General features: G+C 45.4%; 1 protein-coding gene across 1 annotated transcript in view; it reads left to right on the top strand.

Moving 5' to 3' along the window:
* TM7SF3 (transmembrane 7 superfamily member 3) overlaps positions 1 to 27,615 on the top strand; it is a 226,662-nt gene that overhangs the window by 84,473 nt on the left and 114,574 nt on the right. The window contains exon 3 of the mRNA XM_069228617.1: positions 22,141 to 22,291. Within this exon, the coding sequence (XP_069084718.1) occupies positions 22,141 to 22,291 (151 nt within the window). The remainder of the gene's footprint in view (positions 1 to 22,140; positions 22,292 to 27,615) is intronic.

Below are 27,615 nucleotides of genomic sequence, written 5' to 3'. Positions count from 1 at the left end.
GTTAACACAACAAGCCACAGTAGGACAGGCAGTACTACGAACTCTATTTCAAACAATTTCAACTCCTACAGGCTGAGCCACCGCTTTTGGGGAGATAACTGCTTACTAGTCTATGCAAAGCATGTGTATCTGCAGCTACACATGCCATCGAACGGAAAATGTCACTTACCCAGTGTACATCGGTTTGTGGCATGAGACGCTGCAGATTCACATGTGCCCGCCTCCCCGGGAGCCTGTAGCCGTTTGAAGCTGATCTTGAACATTTGTAAATATATCGCTTTAAACCACATTATGTACATACATATTTACTCGATGGCATGTGTAGCTGCAGATACACATGCTGTGCATTATCCTGCTATCTAGCGTTGGGCTCTGAGTGTTACAAGTTGTTTTTCTTCGAAGAAGTCTTTTGGAGTCACGAGACCGAGGGACTCCTCCCTTTCGGCTCCATTGCGCATGGGCGTCGACTCCATCTTAGATTATTTTCTTTCCGCCATCGGGTTCGGACGTGTTCCTCTTCGCTCCGTATTTTGAATCGGGAAAGTTAGCTAAGTATCGAAAAATTCGACTGTATTGTTTGCGCTCTGTACCGGTTTAGTGTTAGGACATCGACACAGATTGTAGAAGTGCTCCGACGGCCCTTCGGGGCTTCCACTCTTCAGCGGGGCCTGGTCGGCCCGACCGCGTCCATCGTTGAAACTCATGGACCGGACCCCCTTCCGCTTCTGCCCGAATTAACACGCCAAGTATCCTTGCACAGACCAACACTTGGTCTGTAATCTGTGTCTATCACCGGAACACAGGGAGGATACTTGCGAGGCCTGTCGGGCATTTCGATCGAAGAAGACCCTATGCGATCGAAGAGCCAGAAGACTTCAGATGGCGTTGACACCGGCCGAACAGATCGATGTCGAGGAAGAGGAGAGAATCTCCATTCAAGAATCGGTCTCGGACGACTCTGAAAGTGAGCAGCCGAAGGCACAGCAAAAAACTGTGAGTAAACCTGCCCCGGCCAAGCTTCACTCCATAAAGGCCAAGGGGATGCCACCGCCAACAGGCCATGGCTTAACCCGAAAACACGGTGACCAACCATCGGCACCGAAAAAGGCCTCCCAACAGCCGAAGACATCTGACTCCGGTCGAGATACTGGCTCCGAACCATCTCGACACCGAGACGGCGACACGCCCAAAGTAAAAAAATAAATAAATAATAAATAAAAATAAAAAAAAAGTTTCCTCTGAGCCGAAAAAGACTGGTCCGAAACCCTCGGTGCCGAAAAAGGCAGCCTCAGAGCCGAAAACAGGCTCCTACACAGAGGAGCATGGACTTTCCAGCCAAATTCAAGGGCACAAATTTGAGCAGGAATTAAGGGGGTCATTCCAACCCTGGCGGTCGGTGTAAAAGCGGCGGCCAACCCGCAAACAGGCAGGCGGGCAAAAAAATGGAATTCCGACCCTGGCGGGAACCGCCAACACAGCCCGCCACTTTAACACTCCGACCGCCACAGCGGTACAGACAAGCAGCGCGGCGGTCACCGCCAACAGACAGGCAGCAGACAATGTACCGCCCACCCTATCACAACTCGCCAATCCGCCACCTTTTCCGGGGCGGGAGCCCCGCCGATAAAAACACGGCAGAAACAGACTACGAACGGGAAAACGCTCACCTCTACACACTCCACGAGGAATCTGGACAGCATGGAACCAGAACTACACATCCTACCAGCTATTGTCTACCTGCTCCTCTACCAGGAGCACGAACGCCGGCGCAGAAGACAACGGTGAGTACTGCACCTACGACACACGGGAGGGGGGAGGCAAAAAATTACGGGGACACACATACGCCACACCCACCCCCACCCCCACCCACTACAACACACACATCAATGCAGAGCAACAAGTCAGAGTGACACCCCCTCAAACCCCCCCGGAAGAATGCAAAGTCAAAATAAAATGATCATTAAAAATGAAGTATATTATAGCATATTTGAACTTAAGTGAAATATGAAATATATAAATAAAATATATTACATCATGAACAATATATACATAGGTCAAAAGTCCGGCCCATATTGGCTATCATCCATTGTTCGTGGGCCAATGGGCCTAAACACATGGGCAAAGCCCACACACGAGACCCGATTCCATTGGAGAGAACACTGCAGGGGCATCAGATAGTAAAACTACAGGCACCTCAGGGGGAAGGGGGGGCACCTCAGCCAGTTGAGTCCACGACGCCAGATCCACGAGGGGCCTCCATACCCACTGTACCATCCTGGGGAGTGCAAAGCCACAGTCTCACAAGTCTCTACAGTGGGTGGGTTGCCCACTGTACCATCCTGGGGAGTGCAAAGCCACAGTCTCTCAAGTCCATACAGTGAGTGGCTTGCCCACTGTACCATCCTGGGGAGTGCAAAGCCACAGTCCATCAAGTGGATTACAGACTCCACTGGTTCTGGAGGAGGCATGGTGCCCAGAGTGCTTCGTGAAGCCCTGGCCGACACAGATCCGGCCCTGCCAATGGGCCATTGGTGCTTGAGATGAAGGGCCCAGCAGAGCAGTTCAGAGACGGAGGTGCCCGGCGGAGCGGTGCTTGAGAGGAAGGGCCCGGCGGAGCGGTGCTTGAGAGGAAGGGCCCGGCGGAGCGGTGCTTGAGAGGAAGGGCCCGGCGGAGCGGTGCTTGAGAGGAAGGGCCCGGCGGAGCGGTGCTTGAGAGGAAGGGCCCGGCGGAGCGGTGCTTGAGAGGAAGGGCCCGGCGGAGCGGTGCTTGAGAGGAAGGGCCCGGCGGAGCGGTGCTTGAGAGGAAGGGCCCGGCGGAGCGGTGCTTGAGAGGAAGGGCCCGGCGGAGCGGTGCTTGAGAGGAAGGGCCCGGCGGAGCGGTGCTTGAGAGGAAGGGCCCGGCGGAGCGGTGCTTGAGAGGAAGGGCCCGGCGGAGCGGTGCCGGTCACGGCGGGGCCCTGTTCAGCGGTGCCGGTCACGGCGGGGCCCTGTTCAGCGGTGCCGGTCACGGCGGGGCCCTGTTCAGCGGTGCCGGTCACGGCGGGGCCCTGTTCAGCGGTGCCGGTCACGGCGGGGCCCTGTTCAGCGGTGCTTGTCACGGCGGGGCCCTGTTCAGCGGTGCTTGTCATGTGTTCCCAGGGAACCAGATCGGGCCAATATCTTCCGCTCAGTCGCCATCCGACCTTTCGCTTGCGGGGCCCTCCTGTGCTGGAGTCCTGGGCCCGTGGGTGTCCTCCTTCACACCCGAAATGGGGCTGGTGGGGCCCTCCTGGGCAGCTCGCCTGCTGCCGGACTTGTCCGCCCTGTTGCCCTTGCCCTCCTTCGCCGATTCTCTGGGGCCCTTGCCTCCCTTTGTGGATGTGCCAGGTGACGGTGCCAGGGTAGTTTCTTTGTGGGCTGCTGTATCTGGCCTCTCGCGCCGGCCCTTCCCTTTTTTAGTTTTTTTCCCAGGGGGTGGGCTGGCTGTCCCCTTGCTGCTGGCTGATGTTGCTGCCCTAGAAGCTGGTGGACTCCAGTAGCCCTGGACTATGGTCCTTGTAGGTGCAGGGCTTGTGGTGGCTGAGGTGCTGTTTGGACTCTTACGAGATGGAGGGGGTGGTTCAGGTGATGCAAAGAGGTTAATTTTGGAGAGGAAAAACTTTTTAGGAGCAGTGGGAAGGGTAGGTGCAGTGGGTATGGGAGTGGAGGAAGAGGATGTGGTTGTAGGAGAGTCAAGTGTGCTGTCTTTGGGTGCAGGTGCTTGTGACGGAGGCTGTCGTGAGGTGGATGGCTGTTGGTTGGGTGGGTGGCTGCCTGCGTTTGTGTGGTTTGGAAGAGGGGGTGACAGACACACTGGGAGAGGACACAGGTGACGTGTAAATGGCAGTGGGGGTGGTGACTGCACGTGTGCGGAGTGTTCTGGTGGGTGTGGTGGTGATGGACGTACTGGCTGATGGTGGTGTGCATGCAGGTGTGAGTGGAGACGTTACAGGGAGGGAGGAGGGAGACAAGGAGGAGGGGGCACAGAGGAGGCAGTGGCTGTTGGCATGTCTGCATGTGGATGTTGCATGTGTGAATGCTTGTGTGATCTGTGGTGCTTATGTCTGGGTGAGCTGCCCTTGGGTGTTGATGTGTGTGCAGGCTGGTCTGTAGGTGTGGCTGGGATAGGCAGAGGAACAGGGGAGTGGGACTGGGATGAGGAAATTGGAGGGGGGAAGCAGGAGATAGGGACAATGGCTGCCGTCCGTGCTGAGGCCAGAGCGTTGAACGATTGCTGATGGGCAGCCTGACCCGAATGAATGCCCTCCAGGTATGCATTGCTCCGGTGCACCTCCCTTTCTACACCCTGGATGGCATTCAAAAGGGTAGACTGCCCAACAATGAGCGTCTGGAGGAGGTCAATGATCTCCTCACTGAGGGCAGCAGGGGTAACTGGGGCAGGGCCTGAGGTGCCTGGGGCGAAGGAGATGCCCGCCTTCCTGGCCGAGCGGGCACGGGGTGAACGCTGAGGGGCTGCTTGGAGGGCGGAGCTGGTGCGCTGGGTGGCGGCTGTACCTGTTGTAGCGTGGGCACGGATGTTGCCGCCACCACAAGGGAGCTCCCTTCCGAGGACGTGTCTGTGTCGCTGACGTCTCCACGGGTCCCCGTTGTGGAGCTCCCCTCGCCCTCCGTCTCACTGGTGAACTCGGAGTCGGTTGCATGGCCCTCCGGGGCCATGTGAGATGCAGCTCCCTCGTGCTCCGATGCCACTTCTCCTCCGCCTGATGATGCTAATGCACACATTAACAGGAAGAACAAAAAAAAGGGGGGGGGGGGGAAGAAAAAATGACATGTTGAGTGCATGCATTGGCGACACCGTTGGCGGAGAGGACAGACACAGAAGCCCCCTGCACTACGCCGCGCACTCCGTGGACACTACTCAATTATGGTGACTCGGCCTACAAGCCTATGGACGACAACTGCACACATAGGTGACCCAGGGCCATGGATAGCTGTACTTAGCACCCTACAGAGGTGGGGGGGCGGGGGCACAGGGCCATGCCTTACGGAGGGGCCTAGCCTACAGAAATCGCCCTGGCCTAGAGATACCCACAGCCCTCCTCCCCCACCCAGACACCTCCACTGTGCGCTAATATAGCAGAATGTGCTGGTACTCACCCCCTTGTGTCTGCTGTGATGTCCTCGCGCGCCCATCCAAATCGGGGTAGGCCACCGCCAGGATCCGGGACATCAGGGGGGTCAATTGACGGGAGCCACCCCCCTACGTTGGGAGGCCATCCCCAGCAGAGTCTCTGCGGTCTTCCTGCTCCCGTGGCGGATGTCCTCCCACCTCTTGCGGCAGTGGGTGCCCCGTCTGTTGTGGACCCCCAGGGTCCGGACGTCCTTGGTGATGGCACGCCAAATGTCGATCTTCTGATGGGCGCTCACCTATGTGACATGGACAGGGTGGGAAAATAAATATCATCAGTTTCTGCATGGTCGATGTGAGTGGCCCCCCCTCCCCAACCTTGCCATATGGGGTCATACAGGGGCGGACAGTTCCCAAAAGCAATGGGAAAATTCCAAAGCCCCAAAACACTCAAGCCAAACGGTGACTTCAATTTCACAAACCCCCAACACTCAACACCAGTGGGGGGGAGACTTACCGCATACTACCAAAACTGGACAAACATAACTACAGGCGCATGGGTCCTAGCCATTATCCAACATGGTTATTGCATAGAATTCATAAATTTCCCACCAGATGTGCCCCCAAGAGCACACAATATGTCCAAACAACACTTAGACCTGTTACACTTAGAAGTCCAAGCACTATTACAAACACAAGCAATAGAACTAGTACCCAACCATCAAAAAGGAACAGGTGTCTACTCCCTGTACTTCCTAATTCCAAAGAAAGACAAAACGTTGAGACCCATATTAGACCTCAGAACACTGAATCTCTACATCAAATCAGATCACTTCCACATGGTAACACTTCAAGACGTGATTCCCTTGCTCAAAAAACAGGACTAAATGTCAACGTTAGATCTGAAGGATGCATATTTCCACATACCTATACATCCTTCTCACAGGAAATACTTAAGGTTTGTAATACAGGGCGTGTATTACCAATTCAAGGTATTACCATTTGGGATAACAGCCCCAAGGGTATTCACAAAATGCCTTGCAGTAGTAGCCGCTCATATAAGGAGACAGCACATGCACGTATTCCCATACTTAGACGATTGGTTAATAAAAACCAACACTCAACAACAGTGTCTGCTTCACACACAATACGTTATAGAAACTCTACACAAACTAGGGTTCTCTATAAATTACCAAAAATCACATCTACAACCATCCCAAATACAACAATACTTGGGAGCAACACTCGACACCCAAAATGCGATTGCCACTCCAAGTCCACAAAGAGTACAAGCCTTCCAGAATATGATATTAAACATACAACCAAACCAACACTCCCAAGTAAGGTATGTAATTAAACTTCTAGGCATGATGTCTTCATGCATAGCCATTGTCCCAAACTCAAGACTACACATGCGGCCCTTACAACAGTGCCTAGCAACACAAGGGACACAAGCACAGGGTCAACTCCAAGATCTAGTGTTGATAGACCGCCAGACACACTTCTCGCTTCAATGGTGGAACCCTATAAATTAAACCAAGGGTGGACATTCCAAGACCCAGTGCCTCAATACGTGATCACAACAGATGCTTCCATGATGGGGTGGGGAGAACACCTCAACCAGCACAGTATACAGGGACAATGGGCCGTTCAACAAAAACAACTGCACATAAATCATTTAGAACTGTTGGCAGTGTTTCTAGCATTGAAAGAATTTCAACCACTGATAGCCCACCAACACATTCTTGTCAAAACAGACAACATGACGACAATGTATTACCTCAACAAGCAAGGAGGGTCACACTTGTCACAACTGTGTCTCTTAGCACAAAAGATTTGGCATTGGGCAATTCACAATCACATTCGCCTAATAGCACAATACATCCCAGGGATTCAAAACCAGTTAGCCGACAATCTCAGTCGAGATCATCAACAAACCCACGAATGGGAGATTCATCCCCAGATCCTACAAGATTACTTTCTACGCTGGGGAACACCAAAAATAGACCTATTCGCAACAAAAGAAAACGCCAGATGCCAAGACTTTGTGTCCAGGTACCCACACCCTCTGTCCAAGGGCAATGCGTTATGGATGAGTTGGTCAGGGATATTTGCTTACGTTTTCCCCCCTCTCCCACTCATTCCTTATCTGGTAAACAAACTGAGTCAAAACAGACTCAAACTAATACTCATAGCACCAACCTGGGCTCGCCAACCATGGTACACAACACGGCTGGACCTATCAGTGGTACCTCATGTCAAATTACCAAACAGACCAGATCTGTTAAATCAACACAAACAACAGATCAGACACCCGAATCCAGCATCGTTCAATCTAGCAATCTGGCTCCTGAAGTCTTAGAATTTGGACACTTGGACCTTACACAAGAATGTATGGAGGTCATTAAACAAGCTAGGAAACCTACTACAAGACATTGTTATGCAAACAAATGGAAAAGATTTGTTTACTACTGCCACAATCATCAAATTCAACCACTACATGCTTCCACAAAAAACATTGTAAGTTACTTATTACAGTTACAAAAGTCTAAACTAGCATTCTCTTCTATTAAAATACATCTCACAGCAATATCTCTCTATCTGCAGATTAAACATTCAACATCGCTCTTTCGAATCCCAGTCATTAAAGCATTTATGGAAGAATTAAAAAGAATCATACCCCCGAGAACACCACCAGTCCCTTTGTGGAACCTCAATATTGTAGTTACACGACTCATGGGAACACCATTTGAACCCATGCACTCTTGTGAAATGCAATACTTAACTTGGAAGGCAGCCTTCCTGATAGCTATCACATCTCTTAGAAGAGTAAGCGAAATACAAGCATTTACTATACAAGAACCCTTTATACAAATACATAAACATAAAGTGATTCTCCGTACAAATCCAAAATTTTTACCGAAAGTTTTATATCACCATTCCACCTAAACCAAACAGTGGAACTCCCAGTCTTTTTTCCACAACCAGACTCAATAGCAGAAAGAGCCTTACATATGTTAGACATCAAAAGAGCACTAATGTATTACATTGACAGAACAAAACCGTTTCGCAAAACAATTATTTGTAGCCTTCCAAAAACCTCATGCAGGGAATCCTATATCCAAGCAAGGCATTGCCAGATGGATAGTGAAATGTATTCAAACCTGCTATGTTAAAACAAAAAGGGATCTACCTATTACACCAAAGGTGCATTCTACTAGGAAAAAAGGCGCCACAATGTCTTTTTTAGGAAATATACCTATGACAGAAATTTGTAAGGCAGCCACATGGTCTACGCCTCATACATTCACAAAACATTACTGTGTAGATGTGTTAACAGCACAACAACCACAGTAGGACAGGCTGTATTATGAACATTATTTCAAACAACTTCAACTCCTACAGGCTAAGCCACCGCTTTTGGGGAGATTACTGTTTACTAGTCTATGCACAGCATGTGTATCTGCAGCTACACATGCCATCGAACGGAAAATGTCACTTACCCAGTGTACATCTGTTTGTGGCATGAGATGCTGCAGATTCACATGCGCCCTCCCACCTCCCTGGGAGCCTGTAGCTGTTATAAGTTGAATGAAACTTTTAAATTTGTAAATATATACTATTCTTATACACATTATGTACATACATACTTACTCCATTGCATGGGCACATTTACTATATACACAACTCCTACCTCACCCTCTGCTGGGAAAACAATCTAAGATGGAGTCGATGCCCATGCGCAATGGAGCCGAACGGGAGGAGTCCCTCGATCCTGTGACTCAAACACTTCTTCGAAGAAAAACAACTTGTAACACTCTGAGCCCAACACTAGATGGCAGAATATGCATAGCATGTGAATCTGCAGTGGAACATGCCACAAACAGATGTACACTGGATAAGTGACATTTTCCACAACTAATAAACCATAAAAAAAATAAAAAAATTACCTTAAAATTCAATGTTCCGGCAAAACTGTTGTTTAGACAGTTGTTCAGTACTTCGTTGTAGAGACTTTTTAGTTGTTTAGCAGTAGTGGTTTAGGCAAGTAGTTGTTTAGGACCTAGGTGTTCAGGATGTTTCCCTTACAGCTCAGGTCATTGCTAAAATACAGGAAGAGATGGAGACAAACCAACAAAAGGCTTTTCTCTTAGACTCATTCTATCATCTATGGTCCTCCAATCCCAGACCCTCAGGAAGCACACATAATGGAAATTACCAGTATTACTCGCCTTCTGCAAACAGTGTCGCACATACAGGGAAGACTCCTTAACACCTGCACCAACCACCATTACTACCTCTGGCATGGCTCCAACAGAAACATTTTCCAGAGATCCCGAGGCTTTTTGGCTCAAACAGCTTTTACTTAACCCAGCCTCAGGTGTTTATGATGGATCTATCCAAGGTTACTTTTTCTGTCATATTTGACTAAGGACATCTTGGCGTGGGCAGTTATATTAATTACCAACAATAATAGTCCACGGTTTGTCTAAGTATTACCTTTTCATGGAGAAGTTCAAGAGAATTGTTTTTGTAAATGTCAAAGTAGACAAGATGCCCCTATGAGACTCTATAATCTCAGACAATGGTCAATATATCGGATTGCCTATATTGGTCATTACAGTCAGTTGGTCTCAGAATCAGTATATATGGATGAAACAGTGGCTGCTGCTTTCTACCGGGGTTTACATGATCATTTTTAAGATGCCATCTCACTGGTGGTACACAGACCCACTGATTCTACTGGTCTCCTAGACTTAACACTACAAATAGTGATATACTCAATATTGATAACATTGAGCACATGTCCTTTACTGTTATATTAGCCCTGACCTTTGCAGCATCAGGTGCGCTTACTTATCACCCTCCTGATGTCATGGCCCTATCTTTACAGATATTGACTGACTCCTTAGGTGAACTATCTCCCCTGCATGCTAACTTTGTGCTATTAGGAGATTTTAATCTTCACGTGGATGACCTTCACAACAAATCTGCACAGCAGTTTGTGAGCTCCTTGGAGGGTTTTAATCTTGAGCAACTTATGAATTTGCTCACTTACAAAGCTGGTCATACTTGTGACATTATCCTGGCCAACCCTGTGTTGGTTGAACAGTTTTGAAACTTGTCTGGTTTGACCACGTTTTAATTCCTTTTAAAGTTTACTCTAACTCCCTGTGAGCTGCCATGTCTAACAAAGAAGATTCCGTCCTCGCTGATGCACTTCTGTCCTTCATCTGTGATTGGACTGGAGATTTAGAACAGGGCACTGTGCTTTTTAATGACTGGGTCGTGAAGACCGTTGACACTTTCGCACCTTTTTGAAATCCCACTCTTCTAAGAGACTTAAGCACTTGACACCTTGGTTCTCATATGTGCTCGAATCTGAGAATCATGTTGCAAAAAGTTAGAAAGGCAATGGAGGACTAAATATAATGAGGGTGAATAATTTTGATCTATTAGTCCACTCTTAGGAAGTATCATGCGGCAATCCCAGCAACTCCAAAAACATTTATTGCCACATTCCTGAAGCTGATAACTCTCCTCAGGACTTGTTTAAGGTGGTTAGCACTTTATCACCTGCAGCTACTAAAAACACTCTCACTCCCTTGATGGAGCTTTGCGAAGGCCGCTCAGATTTTTTCATAGTAGAATACAACCAATAAATTGATCAGTCCCGGCTCAGATTCCCACTCTTCAAACTGTTTAATCCCATGCCCCTTTTGGTCCCCTACCATCTAGGTTTGCCCCCATATTTCTTGACGAGTCCTCTATGGAACTTGTTAAATGCAAGTCGGGTTCGCCGGTCTCCCATGCTCCCCTGCCATCCTCAAACTTGCTGCATCGGTAGTGAATCCTTCTCTGAATAGATTACTCAATGACTCTCTTGACCTGGTGTTTGTTCCCTTTAGTTGGAAACAGGCTCTTTGGCTGTCCCTGCTCAAGAAGCCTTCACCTGATCCTAAAGTTCTTAGTAATTTTTGGCCTATCTCACTTCTTCCCACTGTTGTAAAATTCTTGGAAAAAACGTGAATAGGTAGCTTACACACCACTTGGAGTCTAACCATCTGCTTCACAACTCGCAATACGTTTTCAGTTCTGGCTATCGTATTGAGACCGCCCTCCTCCAGGTTTCTGAATATATCAAAGTAAACCTAGATTTAAACACCCTGCTCATGGCAATGCTCTTAGATCTTTCCTGGGCATTTGATACGGTCTTGTGTGCTATTTTGCTTGAATGGCTAGAAAAGCTCAGAGACCAAGCCCTGCTATGGCTTAAATATTTTATTAGCGAGTGTACCCAGGTGGTTTTTCTTTCTCCATTCACCTCTGCAGCAAAGTCCCTGGATTATAGATCCCACAGGGTTGGGCTCTTAGCCCTACCCCTTTTTAAAATTTATTTGGCAACCCTGGATAAAATCTTCTAGTCCTGGGGAGTGAGAGTTGTATCCCAAGCGGATGATACTCAACTCCTCCTAGCTTTTCAGGAAAATGCAACATCATCCTTAAATTCCTTTAAGCCTTCTCTTAATTCAGTGGTGGACTAGATGAATGCTAGCTGCTTATAGCTTAACTCGGCAAGACTGAGATTCTGCTTTTTTTTTTTTTGCGTCAAGTCCACCCTTGATCCAACCTTTGGCCATCAGAGTTGAGTTCAACCCCTCTGTCCCACCTCACCACCCCTACTCCCATCCTTCCCCAAATGTAAAAAACCTCAGGGTGAAATTTGTCTCTGACCTCACCTTCGAGCCTCAGATTAAGGCACTATCTGTCTCCTGTGTTTTTTTTACTCTGAGGTCCTTGAGAAGGATGTTGCACGTTATTCCTGTGGAACATCAAAAAACAATTGTTCATGCCTTGGTTACCTCGAAGTTGGACTATTCCAATACTTTGTACTTGGGGCTCCCAGCTTTTCTCATTCAGCATCTCCAAACTATTAAAAACACTGCTGCCTGGCAGATTATTTTTTTTTCTTTTTTTTTTAATCCCTTCCAGGGTCTCTGTATCAAGATGTTTACGCTATCTTCACTGGCTGCGGGTGAATTAAAGGATCCAGGTTAAGGCTCCCACCCTTGCATTTAGGGTATACAGTTATAAAGACCTTCTCTACCTTAGGCACTGTTTCAAGGATTACTCTAAAATGAGATCCTTGTGATCTAACAATCTTAAACTCTTTCAAACTCCTCCCATACACCAGGCCAGAAGAGGAGGTAGGTCCTTTGCCTTTCTGAGAAGCAGCACTTCTGAAACTATTTTTAGAGAAGGTCTAAAGCCAACTCTTTGCTTCTTGTGAACATTCCCTAATAGTGTCTTTTGTGGGTGATCCTTCCTGCTAGCGCCAGGACGCCTCCTTCGAGGTACCTGTGAGCTTTAGAGATGCATTGCTTTGTATTGTATAGACTATGAACAAAATAATTACACTGCGAGAAAGCAGGGATCACTCCTAGGATACCTCTAGTTCCTGTACGGCAGGAAAACCCAAGTATACCGATGTAAGGGAAGAACCTATGCAAATTGGGCAGTTGCAGAAGTACTTTACAGCTTAGGAAAAGATGGAAGGATGTAATAAGGCCAGTCTCTCTGTTGTGGGAAACCTGGACATTTCCTTAAGAACTTTCCTCCCCGCCAGGACAATCCCAGTGCTTGATCTTAAAGGGCACACCCAGATCGACCAGACTTAAAATCAAAGAGTTTACCAGTGCTAAGGGACATTATTTGCTTTTCGAATTGTCCGCTGTTTCATGCCCATTCCAGACGTTGGCTCTGATTGATTCAATGGACCATATCTTTCATGAAGGAGTACAGATACAAAAAAAAAAAAAAAAGTAAAACTCAAAACAAACCTATTAGAGGTACTGAGAGTAAAAAATGACTTCTGGAGACATTGTTTGGGAAACTGATAATGATTCATGGCTATTACAGGGACATGTAGGATTTGATTCCCATGCTTTCACTATTGTATTGGGAACTTCTTGGTTACGTAGACTAAATTTGCAAATTGAATGGTAAGAGACCCTTCTATTTATACATCCTTATTGTACAAATAACTGCTTTCCCTGTGCTCCTCTTGCGACACAACCTACCTAACAGCCTTCAGAGCAAACCATGCGGATTCCTTCTGCTCATCAAGAGTATCTTGATGGGTTTAGGTGAAGGAAAGTGGCTAGTACATTACCCTTCATTGATCTTGTGATTGCACCATCGATCATTGATCTTGTGATTGCACCATCGATCTGCCAGGATGCTCTATCGAATAATTTATCTGTTGAGTCCTTCAGAGCATCAGGTGCTTAAAGAATATCTGAATGACAATCTAAAGAGGTTCATTAGACAGCCATGTCCCCTGCAGGAGCGCCAGTTTTCTTTGTTTCATAATGAGGTGCAGTTACCGTTACTATTAACTGATACAAATTACCATCAGTAATTGGTATCTACTACACCCTAATTTTAGTCTTGTATTAACTAAAGGATACCAAGATCTATAAAAAAATTACATTGATCGATCTATGTGGCACATTCTCTCCAGTGCACCTCCAGAAACATGGCAAATGGAAGACCGCATTCAACGCTGGTTAAGGTCACTATGAATATATAGTAATGCTACTCAGCCTCTGCAACTCCTGCTGATTTTCAGCACTTCATTAACAACATCCTTAGGAATTTTCTAGACTCTTTTGTAACATAGCTGAAATAAACTCTGATCTTCTGCAAGCCTAAAGAGGAACATCACCAGCATGTGTAAATCTTGCAGAGACTGAAAAATCATTCCATGTATGCAAAATTAGAGTAGGTACTATCTGAGGTTAACACTGTCACTTTCTTAGGGTTCCATATCAACGATCCTGGAGTGCAAATAAATTCGGAGAAAGCTAAAACTGGGCAAGAATGGCCTGTTAATGGAACTGTTTATGCAAAATGCCTTGTCCAAACAGTTAACCAAAAAGGAATCTCTGTTCTTGGAATGCAGAGCATGAGAAATTAAAAGAATCTTTCTAATTGTACTAAAACTAAGGCATCCAGATCATTCACTCTTCATTGTGGAAACTGATGCCTCATCCTACTCAATTGGGGACTTTTTTTTTTTTAAACAATTTTATTGATTTTTCGATATGCAAAAATGTCATACATAGGTATATGCATACAAAAGGCATAGGCAATAACTGAGACGGCTATAGACCCACTTAGCATAACAGAACAGGCAGCAACATCAGCATGGTCGCGTACACAGAGCATTACGATTGACCCATTTCGAGGGGTGCCCCACCATTTACCCCAAATCCGTTCATGTTTAGAAGGGCAGACTCTGACTTAAAATACTGACTTCTCCTGCTGCGCGCACCAGTCCACTCCACGTTGCCACTGTGACGGCAAGGGTGGCACAGGGTTCTTCCAATGGTTTACGGTGTCATGTTTGGCCACCATGGTAGCTGTTCCTGGGAACATCTGGTCTGCCCTTGATTCCCCCTGCACTCTTGAAACCCCCATGAAGCAACAACAATGGAGAATAATCTACCTTCCAACCCAGGATGTCCAACAGTTCGCCTACTGTGTAGGTTCGGTAACACATGATCACAAGACAGGACCAGAAAATATGGTAAAAGTCCGCAGGAACATGTGACCAGCTAGAGCATGTGGGACTAGGGAGGAGACCCACCCTGTATAATCGTTTAGATAGGCACAGTAAAGATAGCAGGTCTTCACTGAACACAGTCTGGAGGAGATTGTTATAACTTGAGGAGCCATCACAGAGTCTCACCAGTCCTTGTCCTCCGGGGACCCAGCCAACTATCTGATCGGGCCTGCAAATTAGCTCCGAGTGCCAGGGGCTTTGATGATCAAGGTGCGGTAGATTTGGGAGACTCATCCTTTCCCCATTGCCCCCATCAGGAGTTTGGATTCTAGGTGGCTGAATCCTGGGAGGGGCTTGCGCTGTGGAAGGCGAGTATGTAGTGCGTGCAGCAACTGCAGATATTTATAGAATTACAAGGAGGAGAGTGCCTAAGTGTCTTGGAGCTCCCAAAAGGAGAACATAGGTTACCTGGCCCATACGTCGGCCAGTAGTGTGATGCCAATGGTGTTCCACCCTACAAATCCCTTCAGAGAGCCATGCACCCCATCCCAGTGGGGTCTTTAGGGTGAGTTTGGAGTCCCATTTAGTGTCGAGGAGAGTCCCTCTATAGACAAGGAAGACCACCCAATTCACCCCTTGGATCATCGCCAGACATGAGTATCATGCAGCATGACCATAATCTTGAGGAACCCTAAGAAGGCCAGCTCCATCGGTTAGGTGGGGTTCAACTAGCCCGTTGAACCAGTTTTTGATTACTAGGAGCTGAGATGCAAGGCAGTGGAGGCAGAGATTGACCATGCCGAGGCTGCCATCATACGATGCCCGTTGGCAGTGAGTAAGCACCACTCGAGGCCTGGAGTTGTGCCAAAGAAACTGTCCACATGTAATCCATCTCCCAGAACCAGCCAAGAGGCAGTAACTGTGAAAGTTTTTTTTTTTTTTTTTTTAAAGACCTATAGGAATATCTGCAGCACCATCATTTTGTGTAGGGCAATCGTACCCATCACGTTCAGTGGCAAGGATTGCCATTTCCTGAGATCCTCTTTGATTCTGTGGGTCAGCAGAGTGATGATGAGCAACCAGGTGAACTCAGGGTGAAGTGCCACCTGTATACGAAGGCATCGGAAGCTCAACCATCGTATGGGTATGTCTGTCTGCCAGTCCACACAATCTTGCGTTGGTGAAAGAGGCACCAACATTTACTTGGCCGACTTGAGCCGCAGACCAGACACCTCTCCAAAGATATGGAGACCGCATCGGGCACTCGTCTGAGGGTCTGGAAGGAACAGATGGACTTAATCTGCATAAAATGGAATGCATTCTTTGTGTGCCGTGTCCCACATCTGTTCCTGAATCTGCGAGTTGGTGCGGAGGAGCCACACTAGGGGTTAGACTGCGAGGGCTAAAAGGAAGAGGGACAGGGGGCAGCCCTGCCAGGTCCCACGTTCATTTAGGGAAAACATCGGAGATCACACCTTTGGCCTGTATCTGTGCGGTTGGGTTGGAATAAAGCGTGCAAATGAAGCCACGGAATTTGGGCCTGATTCCAGCTCTCTGTAGGACACATTTGACGTTTTGAAAGCCTTCTCAAAATTTGAGATGCAGAGCCAGGTGGGGTGAAAGTAAGTGACGACTGGTAAGGGCAACATGGATACCCTGGAGGAAGTGTATCATACTACTTTGGTCATAAATCCACATTGGTCTCAGTGGATAAGTGTGTAAAGGACCTGTTTGAGGTGTGTGGCCAAGAGCATTGCAAAGATATTAACGTCTCCGTTGATTAGAGCGATTGGGCGGTAGTCCACTTAGAAGATACAGTGGTTGTGTCTTGGGGATGACAACAATAGTGGCTGTCAGTTTCAAGTGGGAATAAACCGGTTTCCGAAGTTTATTCATAGAGAGTGAGTAAGTGAGATCTAAGAGTCTCTCTAAATTAGGAATAGAACTCCATGGGAAGCATGTCGGGTCTGGGAGTCTTTCCAGATGCCACAATTGATATGGCAGCATTCACTACGTCTGGCTTCAGGGTGTGGTCCAGCAACTGGACCTCAGATTGAAACAGTTGAGCAAGGGGTGCACTTCCCCCAAAAAGTGAGTCTGCTTCATTCGCTGGTCATGGGACCTCTGGCTAAAGATGCCTTTAATATGCAGCAAAGAATTGAGCTATGTCGCGAACCATACGTTTGAGTCGGCCATTGCCGTTTGCTATTTCAGGGATCACATTGCTCGCTTGGGGTTGGGTGGCTAGACATTATAATAATTTGCTGTTTTTGTCTCCCCAACCATAGACCTGGCAGTCAAGGCACGCCAAATTTGGTTTGCTGCCTCAAGCGTCAGAAGACGAATCTCTGCGCAAATCGGCTCGAGTTGCCAATGGGTGTCACCCTGGGATTCAGTGGGGAGGTGCTCTTCTGGGTGAAGTGCGAGGTCCCAATTGGGACGGTGCTCTTCTGGGTGAAGAGTGCGAGGTTCCAATTGGGACAACTGCTGATTTTGGGTCAATTGGGGACATTTTATCACAGTACCTTCCAACTACTGTAACCTGTACCATAAAGCTCTGCATTCTTGTACTTTAAATCCTGCTGGAGGAATTACACAATATGTTGTCCATTTGGGAAGCACTTCGACATTTCTGACATTATCTGGAGGGGGCAGGATATCAAATACCTGTCTGCATGTACCATACGAACCTGGGTTATCTCAAAACAATGAAGTGGTCCACTCTTCAAAATGGATGCTGGTCTATTCTCCCCAGTAGATTCATACAACAAATATCATATAGACTTGGAGATAGTCACAGCAAAGCAGATGCCATGTCCTGCACCTAAGGAAGATGAAAAACGTTTGTGTAGCCACGTATCATCGTAGCTCTTCCACCGATGAGTAAAAAGGAAGCTCGCTCGTTCCTGACAACATCAACATACTGTTTTTCAATCAACAATATTGAGTAAGGAAGGATCCACTTAGTAGAAAAAGATTGAATGGTCTGTTATGACTTGTAAATCGTCTGTATAGACCTGAAAAGAACTTTCAACAAAGTTTTATGCACTGTTGTCATGACACTGCAATAGCAAGACTTGCAGGATGTAGAAAGACAGCTGAACTTCTTAAAAGCCAATTTTGGTGGGAAAGGATGGGATTAAAACACAAAGGAATGCATTTACCATTGTGTCACCTGTGCCAGACCAAAAACACCTCACAGTAATCTCAGTGGCCTGTTACAACCTTTGCACACACCCTTTCAGTCCTGGACTTAATTATCAATGGTTTTATTGTAAACATTCACTCCACAGCGGTCAGGGTTTATCTCCTTTCTTTTGCTCGCATGAGTATCATCCTTGTATCTGACCAAGAGTTTTTTCACTATCCCCAGTACCTACTGTACATAGTAATCTGAATAACATGAGAAACTCCATAAAAAGCCATAAAATTCTTCAGACAGCCGAGGCAGAATATAAGAGATATGCAGATAACACAGACATGCTGGGCAAATTGCATGGTCTTGTTTGGCTATCCTCACAAATGAGCACATATTCTCAAAAGGCAGGAGAGGGTCCTCCAAACGTTACTAATAGATATTTCCCATCGAAGATTCTTGGGTCTTGACCATTATGAATGTTTAAAAGAGGATGTTGCACTTTTCCTGCCTCCAGCCGTCCATTTTCACCAATCCCCTCCACCTCAGAAAAGAATCCCTGAGACTTTTTCCAGATGTCGAGAATTTGTTTCTTCTTGGAGAGGTAGTTTTCTTCACCAGAAAATATATTTTTTAAAACGGTGTGGCTTTTATTCCATCTCATCTTACCAACAAAAACGACGTAACAGTGTTGAGCCATATCTTTCCTCGGAGCCATTACACGCACTTGCTCTTCCTTCACTCATTCTGCAGCATTAGTGCTGGTTGTGTGCTGTTAGTCAGAAGTACACACATTTATATCTTTTATAAAATTACATTTTCAGAAAATCCCTCGGGTTTTTTTGGGGGAGGAATCTATTACCAGTACAAGGGCCTTCCCTTTGGCCTAATTTCAGCCGAGAGAGCAGTGAAGTGCTGTTGGTAGCGCAGGCCACTTTGACTTCAGGTTCGTTATTTGCACCCTTATGTGGACAGCTGTCATTTCAGAATCATAAGTTTGCAATATCCTGCAAGCATGGCTTCTTCATAAATAAAAAGTGAAGTTTGCTCTGCTTTATTTTCAGAAGATCCCATTTAGTGACGGGTTGGTTGGTGCAAAACAATTTTTGGGGGAAAGGCTGTTAGCCGTAAATCAAACTGGCTAATTTTGCTAAGAAACTGATAGCTTCCACCTGGTAGATTTAGAGTTTTCTAGGGCTAAAGGCGTCACATACATTTGTGGCATTGAGCTAGGGGAATACAGCTTCATCGTTAATCTCATTTAAGTGCATTCATCATGATGACATGTGAACTCTCTTTAGTTTGTGTTTTATTTAGGCAATAGCCTAGTGGATGACCAGGGTACCCTGAGCTCTATTTGTTTAAAAAGGAAAAAAAAAAACAAGGGCCAGGCCCCAAGGTGTCCTTGGTTCCCACCCACAGTTCCTTCACAGATTTGTGGGTCCTTTCAAAATCAACAGCTTAGTCTGGAATTCTGCAACACAATTATCACCCCCATGGCAAATGCATCTAGTAGTTCACATCTCTAGGGTTCAGAATGCAGCCAAGATAGCCAAGGTGCCACCTCCTCCAATTGTAATAGATGGGTCACCGGAGTATGAAGTGGAGGAGATTCATGATTTCTCTAGGGTCAGAGGACGTTGTCCTGAATAGGATATGATGCCTCAGATAGCTCTTGAGAACCAGTCATTAATTCATGCACCCTGCTTAGTCCGGTCATTCCAACATAGTTGCCCTGATTTGAAGCAGTATGTGGGTGGGTGGGGGGGGGGGGGGAGGACAGTGTCACAAATTCTGGGGTATGTGGCCTCCAGGGATTGTGCCCCGGGTTGCAGGCATACCTTCACATTTCTCAGACTTCAAGATATAAGCTTGCTATGGCCTGGCCTTGGAGGCTGTGGCAGTAGGCCCTGTGATGGCTGGGGAGGTGACGGGGGATGAAGATGGTGGGGTTTGAAGGCCAAGCAGAACAGCTCTTCTGGGGAAAGGTGTGAAGACCTGTACCATTCTGGGAGAGTCGGACCATTCTGGAAGGAGGAACGGTCTAGACACTTTTGGTTAAGTAAGAGCTGGGAAAATTTAGGCACCAGTCACAACAGTACACTTTGTTTGGCAACAGTAGTTGACAGGTTCTCCATTCTGGTAGCACAGTTCGTACCATTTACGTGCCCTGCATTTTGTTTTGCTTATTTACAGTTCCCTCAGATGGTATCCACGGATTCTGATCTTTGATGCTGCTGTTCATGAACTCCTGCTCCAACTTCAAACACTAACAGTTATGACTCCTAGCATCTACTGTTTCAGGGAGGCCTTTGTGTTCGGTTTCTGGACTACATCCAGGTTGTCTGGGGGCTAATCGTGGCTGCTCTGCTTCCATACTCTTGGAAGCCATTGTACTGATAGACTTAAGACATTGTATATTGGGAGAATCCAAAACATTCCGACAACTTAATGTTCATGCACTTTTGATAAAAATGGTACCCCGCTTGGATGGCTGAACCCAGCAATTAATGCGTGCTGTATAGGGAGTTATTATTGCTGGGATCTGGCGGAGGTCAAGTATCCTTGCTTCACTTCACAAACTTGTAGTTGGCATTTCTGATATGTTCATCACCTTCTGACCAAGAGCCAGTCTCTGGAGCGATTAGGAAAGATTCTAGTATTCTCAGGCAAACGATCTGATCTGTACTCGAAGATTTTGGTTCCTGGAACTTCCTGGAACGTTTCACATACTCTTGAGTCAACGTTTGATCATTTAGAGATTGTTTACTACATTGAAAGAAATCAAGCGCAAACAATGCCCAAATAAATAATATTCTTACACTGAAAGTGTAAAGATTGATATATTTTTATTTATTTATTCATTTATTTTTGCTACACCTGTAAGTAGCAACTTTAATATTAACTGTCAGCTATTTCCGCCCATCTTAAAGGTCCGGTTTACTTTGTTTTAAAACAAAATCGTCAAGAGGTGCTTCAATGGTATGTAGCTCCTCTTCGAGAATTTACGTTTTTACATTTTATCATAGGTGCTTTGATGCAGAAGCCACTAGTGTCCCTGAGTTCTAGTGGCCTGGATCATTTCTTATTAGGGTCTTTTTTGGAGACATCTTTTTTGGCCAAAATGATAAATAAGGTCAGTGATGCATTCGGTAGTGGTAAGATGGAACTTCGTGGACTTTTATTGTGACGGCCTTTCCGTCTAGCAGTAACCCTTTCCAGAGTTTGAGTTTCTAAGGAGGAACTTTGTCATTTTGGTGCAGAGAGCTATCAATGTTTGCTTGGCAACCACCAAGCCTTTCAGAAAGTAAGACAATCGTTTTATGTTGGGTTAGCCCATGGTAAAAAAAAAAAATATATATTCTGGACAACTGTCACAAGATGGATAATTAGCAAATTAGCATTGTTTCGACGTTTTATGAAACGGTTTGAGCTTCCTGTATAGGAGAAACTTTGGTAACTTTCCAGTGACGCTGCAAATGCCTAAATTGCCTTCCATAGGCATAAATAAGCACACTAGACCTGTGTGCCACTCACTGCATCTCTTGAGCTATTTATGTAATTAACACGTTTACCTCGTGCAGCTCTAAGGCTGATGCGGGTTGATGTGCTTTGCATTCTGAGAGCCATAGAAAAACTAATTCTATTTACACATACATTGAAAAACAAAAATAGAAACAGATATGTTTCCTTTGGCCAGATGATTCTGTTTTGTCTAGCACTTTATTCTGCTTGGGCTTTACCTGCTTCAGAAATGTTTCCATTTGCACAATCAGGATAGGAGATCGTAGACGTACAAGAAAAGAACAGTTACCTTCCTGGCGATTCATGTCTTCTTAAACCTTGTTATCCCGTTTTTCAGCACCCTCTCCGGCATCAACATGACCTATGCCTTGCCACCTTCTCAAAGTAGCAGATGTAAATGATGGCTGTATAGAGGAGCATGAGTGTGAGGTATGTGGGGCGTGCAAGCTTGGCAAGCCTCCAGTTGTTAGAACTGCAGTAACTTTTCAGAACATGCGTTCCACCCGGCCTGCTGAAAGGACTCCTAACTGTGATGGTGGAAAAGTGAGGACTAAGATCCTGAATTACCACGTGGGCAATCTTTGCCTTCGTGACAAGAGGATAACAAGTATTCATGATGCATGTTTTTAAAAACGTCATCAAGGTTAATGTAAGCTTGCAATGGTGTTTTCAGTAGAATGCATTTTTTTCTTATATTATCACGTGCTGTACAATTAAAAGCCGAATCACTGGTAATTTTAATAGATTCATTGAAGAATGTGTTGTATGCAGAAGTGTTTTGTCACTAAAATCATTTGTGTTTAGATTTCTAATGCAACCGACTCAAGCAGTGGTGACGACACAGGCTTACTTTCCATCCTTCGACCAGAGCAGACTGTGTGTACGTGGTACCTTCACTCGGATGATGTTAACCACCTTCTGGCCTTGACTGTCACTATTCCATACACTGAGAATGGTAACGTTGACTTAATGTTATTACCGTATTGGAAGCGTGTTTTTGCAGCATTTCGACTGTTGAATTAATTAAATTAATAGTTGAGAATTGAAGGTCCTGTGAGTTGCCATATGGAGATTGGTTATAGGTCTAGCTGTTCGGGCACCAACCAACCACCTTCCTCCTAACTCTCCTCTCCACTCCACAACAATCAAAGAGGACTAATGCATTTTTGTATGGGGTGGTTCACGAAACAGCAGCAAGAAGGGAGTTGGGGAAACCAGGAAGAGGGGTTAAAATTGGAACATAAATCGCATTAATTGTATCCCAGCCGCTTCCCATTTCCATCAGAGATTCATCTTGTATCCTTTGGGCTTGAGCTTAAACAACAGGACTGAGAACATGGAATGTACATGAATCATTGAAGACCTGTCACCCAAGCATGAAGACTGGACACACAAACAGGAGAATATTTCAAGAACCACGTGGCTTAATTTACAGAGTTCTAAAACACATGTTGGCACAAACTTCATGTCCTCGGAGTTTCCTTTCTGTCACATATTTATACAGATCCTGGCTTAGTTTTATAGTCATATTGTTGCCGTGGAAGTGCTTGACGCAGTAGGAGTTAGCACTCTTCTCCCTAATTTGAAGTGCTCTCTTTTAGAGATTGTGGATTGACTGTTTAGTGCCTCCTCGTTTTCTCCCTTTTTATTCTATTCCCAAGCATGCTATCTGAAGGATGAGCCAGGGTCTGTCTCTGTTTCAAGTCTAACACTGCAGCCTCAACGTCATTTGCTTGCAAAAAAGCTTACAAATGTTGTGGAACTTGATAAAACCTGTGACTTCTGGGTCCTTCGTTATCTATGGGAACACTAGACTGTATGGCTTCCAGGTTCTAAATTCGTGCAGAGGAGCAGTGAAAGCCACTTGGTCTGCACTCTACTTGGCGCGTAGACAGTGGAGGATAACTTGTAGGTAGTGGAGATTGCATTCTGGACATTAGTTATATGCTTGTTCAGTTTCCTAAACTTCCTCTGCACTTTACTATTTAAAACATGACTTAGTTTTCATGCCCCAAACCCTTCAGTTTAGTCAGTTATGATGATGCCAACCTTCCTGAGCAGGAATATGCTTCCTCCCAAATGGACAGCAAGGCATTAGATTTTCAGTGCTAGGTCAAGAAATGTTACCAGTCTGCTAATGTCCCGTTATGACAGTCCGTGGACCATGATGCCAAGGCCCGCTCTAGTTTGTACATATGTTAAGGGTTTGATATGTTCCTCTACTGTATAATTACTTCAGGAGGAGTACAGACTGAAACTCAACCTTGGTAACAAGGCAACTGAGCAGGGTGTTGCAATACTGTGATTTCAGCAATACTGCTCCTCTGTCTACTAAATACTGACCACCATGTGATATCTAGCTTTGCTAAGATCTTCTAGGGAGACACAGGATAAACTAAGTTATCCCCTTCCCATAACAAGAATCTTTTCAATCTTTTGACTCATGCCATGCTCCCACAGGACAAGGTAGGAAGTCGACTAGCAAGATCGCTCAATTAGACCGCAGTTCTTTACGGCCAGGGCTTCCTTTTTGCCCCTCCATCAATAAGTTTCTCCTTCTAGCACAGCATTCTTAGTTCATGAACAGATAATTTAGACTGAAGATGAAGGCTGATACCCAGTCTGAAGAGCCTAAAAAAAAACAGACCATCTGGCTTTTTCATGGATATAGGCGCCTCCCCATTTTTAGGTCGAGTCGAGACAGCACGTACGTTGTTGCTTAGTGACTTGTTGTACATGGTTTGTGAGGTTTAGCTCCACCCAGTCCTGATTTGTGTATGCCAGTGTCCTTTAAAAATCCTTGCCTGCTACTGGTTAATTGTCCTACCTTTTTTTCATTTTTGTCTCACCATTTTGATCTTTCATTTGGAGCACTGGAGAGGAGTGCTCATCTTTCCAAGCTCTGCTCTAAACAGGGTTGTAATTTGCATCACCGGTTTTGCATTTCATTTACACCATTGTGGGTTTGTAAATCTTATCTGGTCACATTTGCTGTGCATTCCAAAACTTTCCTTCCTCCTCCATGCTGTCGTACTCCTTTGTTTACATCGCAGGTTTAATTATTGTTTTACTTTGGAGGCTGTGTGCCTTTTAATGACGTGCCCCTTTTCATTTTCACCATTGCGGGTTGTTTTTTGCTCATGGCAGCCTACTCTCCCTGTGCCGTGTCTCATGTTTCGGTTGCCATTTGCATTACAGGTTTTGCACCTTTTAACAATGCGTCTGCTTTCATTTACACCATTGCGGGTTGTTACATGCTCGTGGCAGCCTGCTCTCCCTGTGCCCTCTCATTTTATTGGTGTTTTACATGTAATTGTCCCTCCTTTGTGTGTCTTGTTCCCTCTCATGACTATTTCACTAATGGTTCCTTTTGGTCGTCCAACAGGAGGATGCAGTGCCATGCGGGTGGGGGCCGTGCAGTGGCCAGGCTTCACACTCTACTCTTCGGTGCTCATTGCAATGCCCAGCACCTTGTTTACTTTAGGAGCCGTGTTTGTGTTTTGCTGACCACCCTCTCTCTGATCACTAGTGCAGCCATTTGCCATGGCATCACTTAATCTCCCTGTGCCACCCCCCCACCTCCCTCACCCCTCCCACAACACTGCTTACCCACCCCCCCAGCACCCCTCAGAGGTCACTGCTTGTTTTTCTTTTAATTTAATATAAATTACCTCACAGTGCTGTCATTTAATCTTCCTGTGCATTTCTCCCCACAGCCCCCCACACCCATCCTCTCACTCCTCTCACAACACCTTTTGTTTTATGAATGTTCCATTTCTGTGCACTCTTTTAGGTTTGCTCCTTGGCTCGTGTATCAGCACGATGCGCAATTCTGTGCTTAGCTGAAGGCATTATTCCTCCTCACTTGCTGAAAACCATTACTTCAACAATCGGCTCTTACCCTCTTTCCTCACCTCACCTCTCCTTTCCTTTATTTCTTCCCCCCTGTGAAATGGATATAAAAAAAAGACTGACTGCAAATGTCGTCTTTTTCTCCTTTCCTTTATTTGTTCCCCTGTGAAATGGATCCAAAAAAGAAAGAAACACTTTTCAGACATTTTTCTATTCCAAAGAGCAGCCTCAGGACGGAGAGAAAAAAAAAAAGCTCAAAGCATGAAGGAAAAAAAAATCAAGCAATGTAAAGTGGTCGCAAAGAGGGCTGATTAGTTGTATTCACAACCACACGTTAGTGCCACATTAGTGTTTGCCAGTGAAGCACTACTCTCTTTTACTTGTCTTTCTTTGAACAACATTGCCTTTCCATTCCTGTAGGCAGTGCAATACCTGGTTGAAGCATACTGTTTAAGTTTGCTCCTCTGCTTGTCTTTGGTCTACTCGCCACCTGGTAAGGGCCCCTTTCTGAATATGATGAACCTCACCCCCACCCCACACATCTCACACCGCCCACCTCCAAAAAGGTTATAAAATAAAATAAAAAAATTTAAACAAAGCAAGACGGAGTGGAACAAAGTGGCCAGATGAGTTTAATTCACAACTACGCACATTAGCACCACTTAACAGAGTTTGCCAGTGAACTGATACTTTTGTTTTCTCCTCTTTCTTTGAATAACATTGGGGCTTATATACAAGCTACTTGTGCCACCATTATGTCACTTTTTCCCATAGTAAAAGTGACTCCCTGATGGCGCAAGTGGCTTGTAAATAAACCCCGTAGTCTTCCCCGGGTGCGGAAGTGCACCATTCATGAAGGTACTGCAATACCTGGTTGATGAGTAGAGTGGAAAACTATTAAGATGTCCGTTATCAGCTGTTTTCCTTATTTTAGTTTATAAAATGTGTACTGCAGCTCTGTGCTCAGGGATTATTATTATTATTTTTTTTTAAACCATACTGCTTACGTTTTGTGAGGATATAAGCTATGGACATTGAAACGGGACCCTTCTGGGCACTATAGTCCTTGTCCTTAACTTTTCAGGTAAAAACACTCCTTGATTTCTGAATAATAAGTGTAAAAGTGTTAAGGTTACCCTGTTGTTCCTGCTTACATTTCACATGTTTTACTTAATCTTGCATTCCCTATGATTATTTTGCGTTTTCCAGGATGCTGTTACTTATTTTTTCAGCCAGCATATTATGCTTCTCCCTCTAGGATTGACAGGACCCATTTCCCATCTATAGGAAAGAGACTACTTAGATCATTTCGGCATAAATTCAACTTGACAACTGGAGCTTAGTAGACTTGAAAAACTGATTTGTATGCCCCAGTGTATGATGACATTAGACAATACCTAACATTTGTCATAGGGGACCCGTACTTAAAAGGTGTAAACTAGATTGATGGGCCCAGTGGCAACTTTCCTATGTATTTAGAATGCACACATGTTGCTTACCTTGGCCAAGTTTAATCTGATATAGTTTGTTTTTGGAACGTTTTGTGCCGATTCGTAATGCATAGGCAAAGTTATAGATAATAAAATAAAAAAATTTTTATGTGGCTCAATAGAGTATCCGTATTTACCAGAATCGTATATGCACTACACACTGGTACAAGAATTGGGTTTCTAAAGAGAGATCTAATGCTATCAGGTTTGTCAGGGAATGAGAAAATGTGCTTAACTGCTGGTAAGGCTAAAGTTGGTAAATACAGCAACAGGCAATTTAGTAGTTCTTTCTTTCAAAAAATACATTTGCAACATATTTGGTAATTACCCTAGCCCTCCATGGGGCTTAAGTGTGCCCACTTTGCCCCAGTTAGCTTACAGATGAGACATTAAGACTTGCAGACTGCCTGGTTTATGTGCTGGAGGCTAGATGTTCAGTTCTTCACAGCAAATACAACTGACCTCAGATTATTTCCATTTGGGAACTAGTTGACAAGCCCAACCAACTGAGGGTCAAATAATGTTTTTTTTTTTTTTTGTTTTTTTTTGCGAACTAGACCAAAGGAACATCATACCAATATAAAAGTATGTTGCATTGCGTATTATCCTCTGCTTCAAGTCTAGGGAGAATCTTCCCAGCTCTTTTTGTATCTACAATTTCTGATGAAAAAGATAGATTGGAATTGCACGATTGCCCGCCCACTTAATAACATTGCCCCCGCCACATCCCATGCCCACCCTGAACAAAGCTTTCAAAGATCAAATTGAATGTGTGTATACTTTTTAGGACAACATTGTACAGATTCATCAAACAGGAGCAACAAAAGACAGTTTGTACTTGGTAATGTTGATTAGTTCATAGGAAAATCTGTTTTTACCTGGTGTAGAACTATGGCCCTCTATCCATTTAAACTTATTCTTGGGAATTTTGATGCAT

The sequence above is a fragment of the Pleurodeles waltl genome, chromosome 4_1 (genome assembly GCF_031143425.1).
Source record: "Pleurodeles waltl isolate 20211129_DDA chromosome 4_1, aPleWal1.hap1.20221129, whole genome shotgun sequence".
Classification (NCBI taxonomy): domain Eukaryota; kingdom Metazoa; phylum Chordata; class Amphibia; order Caudata; family Salamandridae; genus Pleurodeles; species Pleurodeles waltl.
Note: the sequence above shows the minus strand (reverse complement) of the source record. Positions and strands in the feature narration are given on the sequence as shown.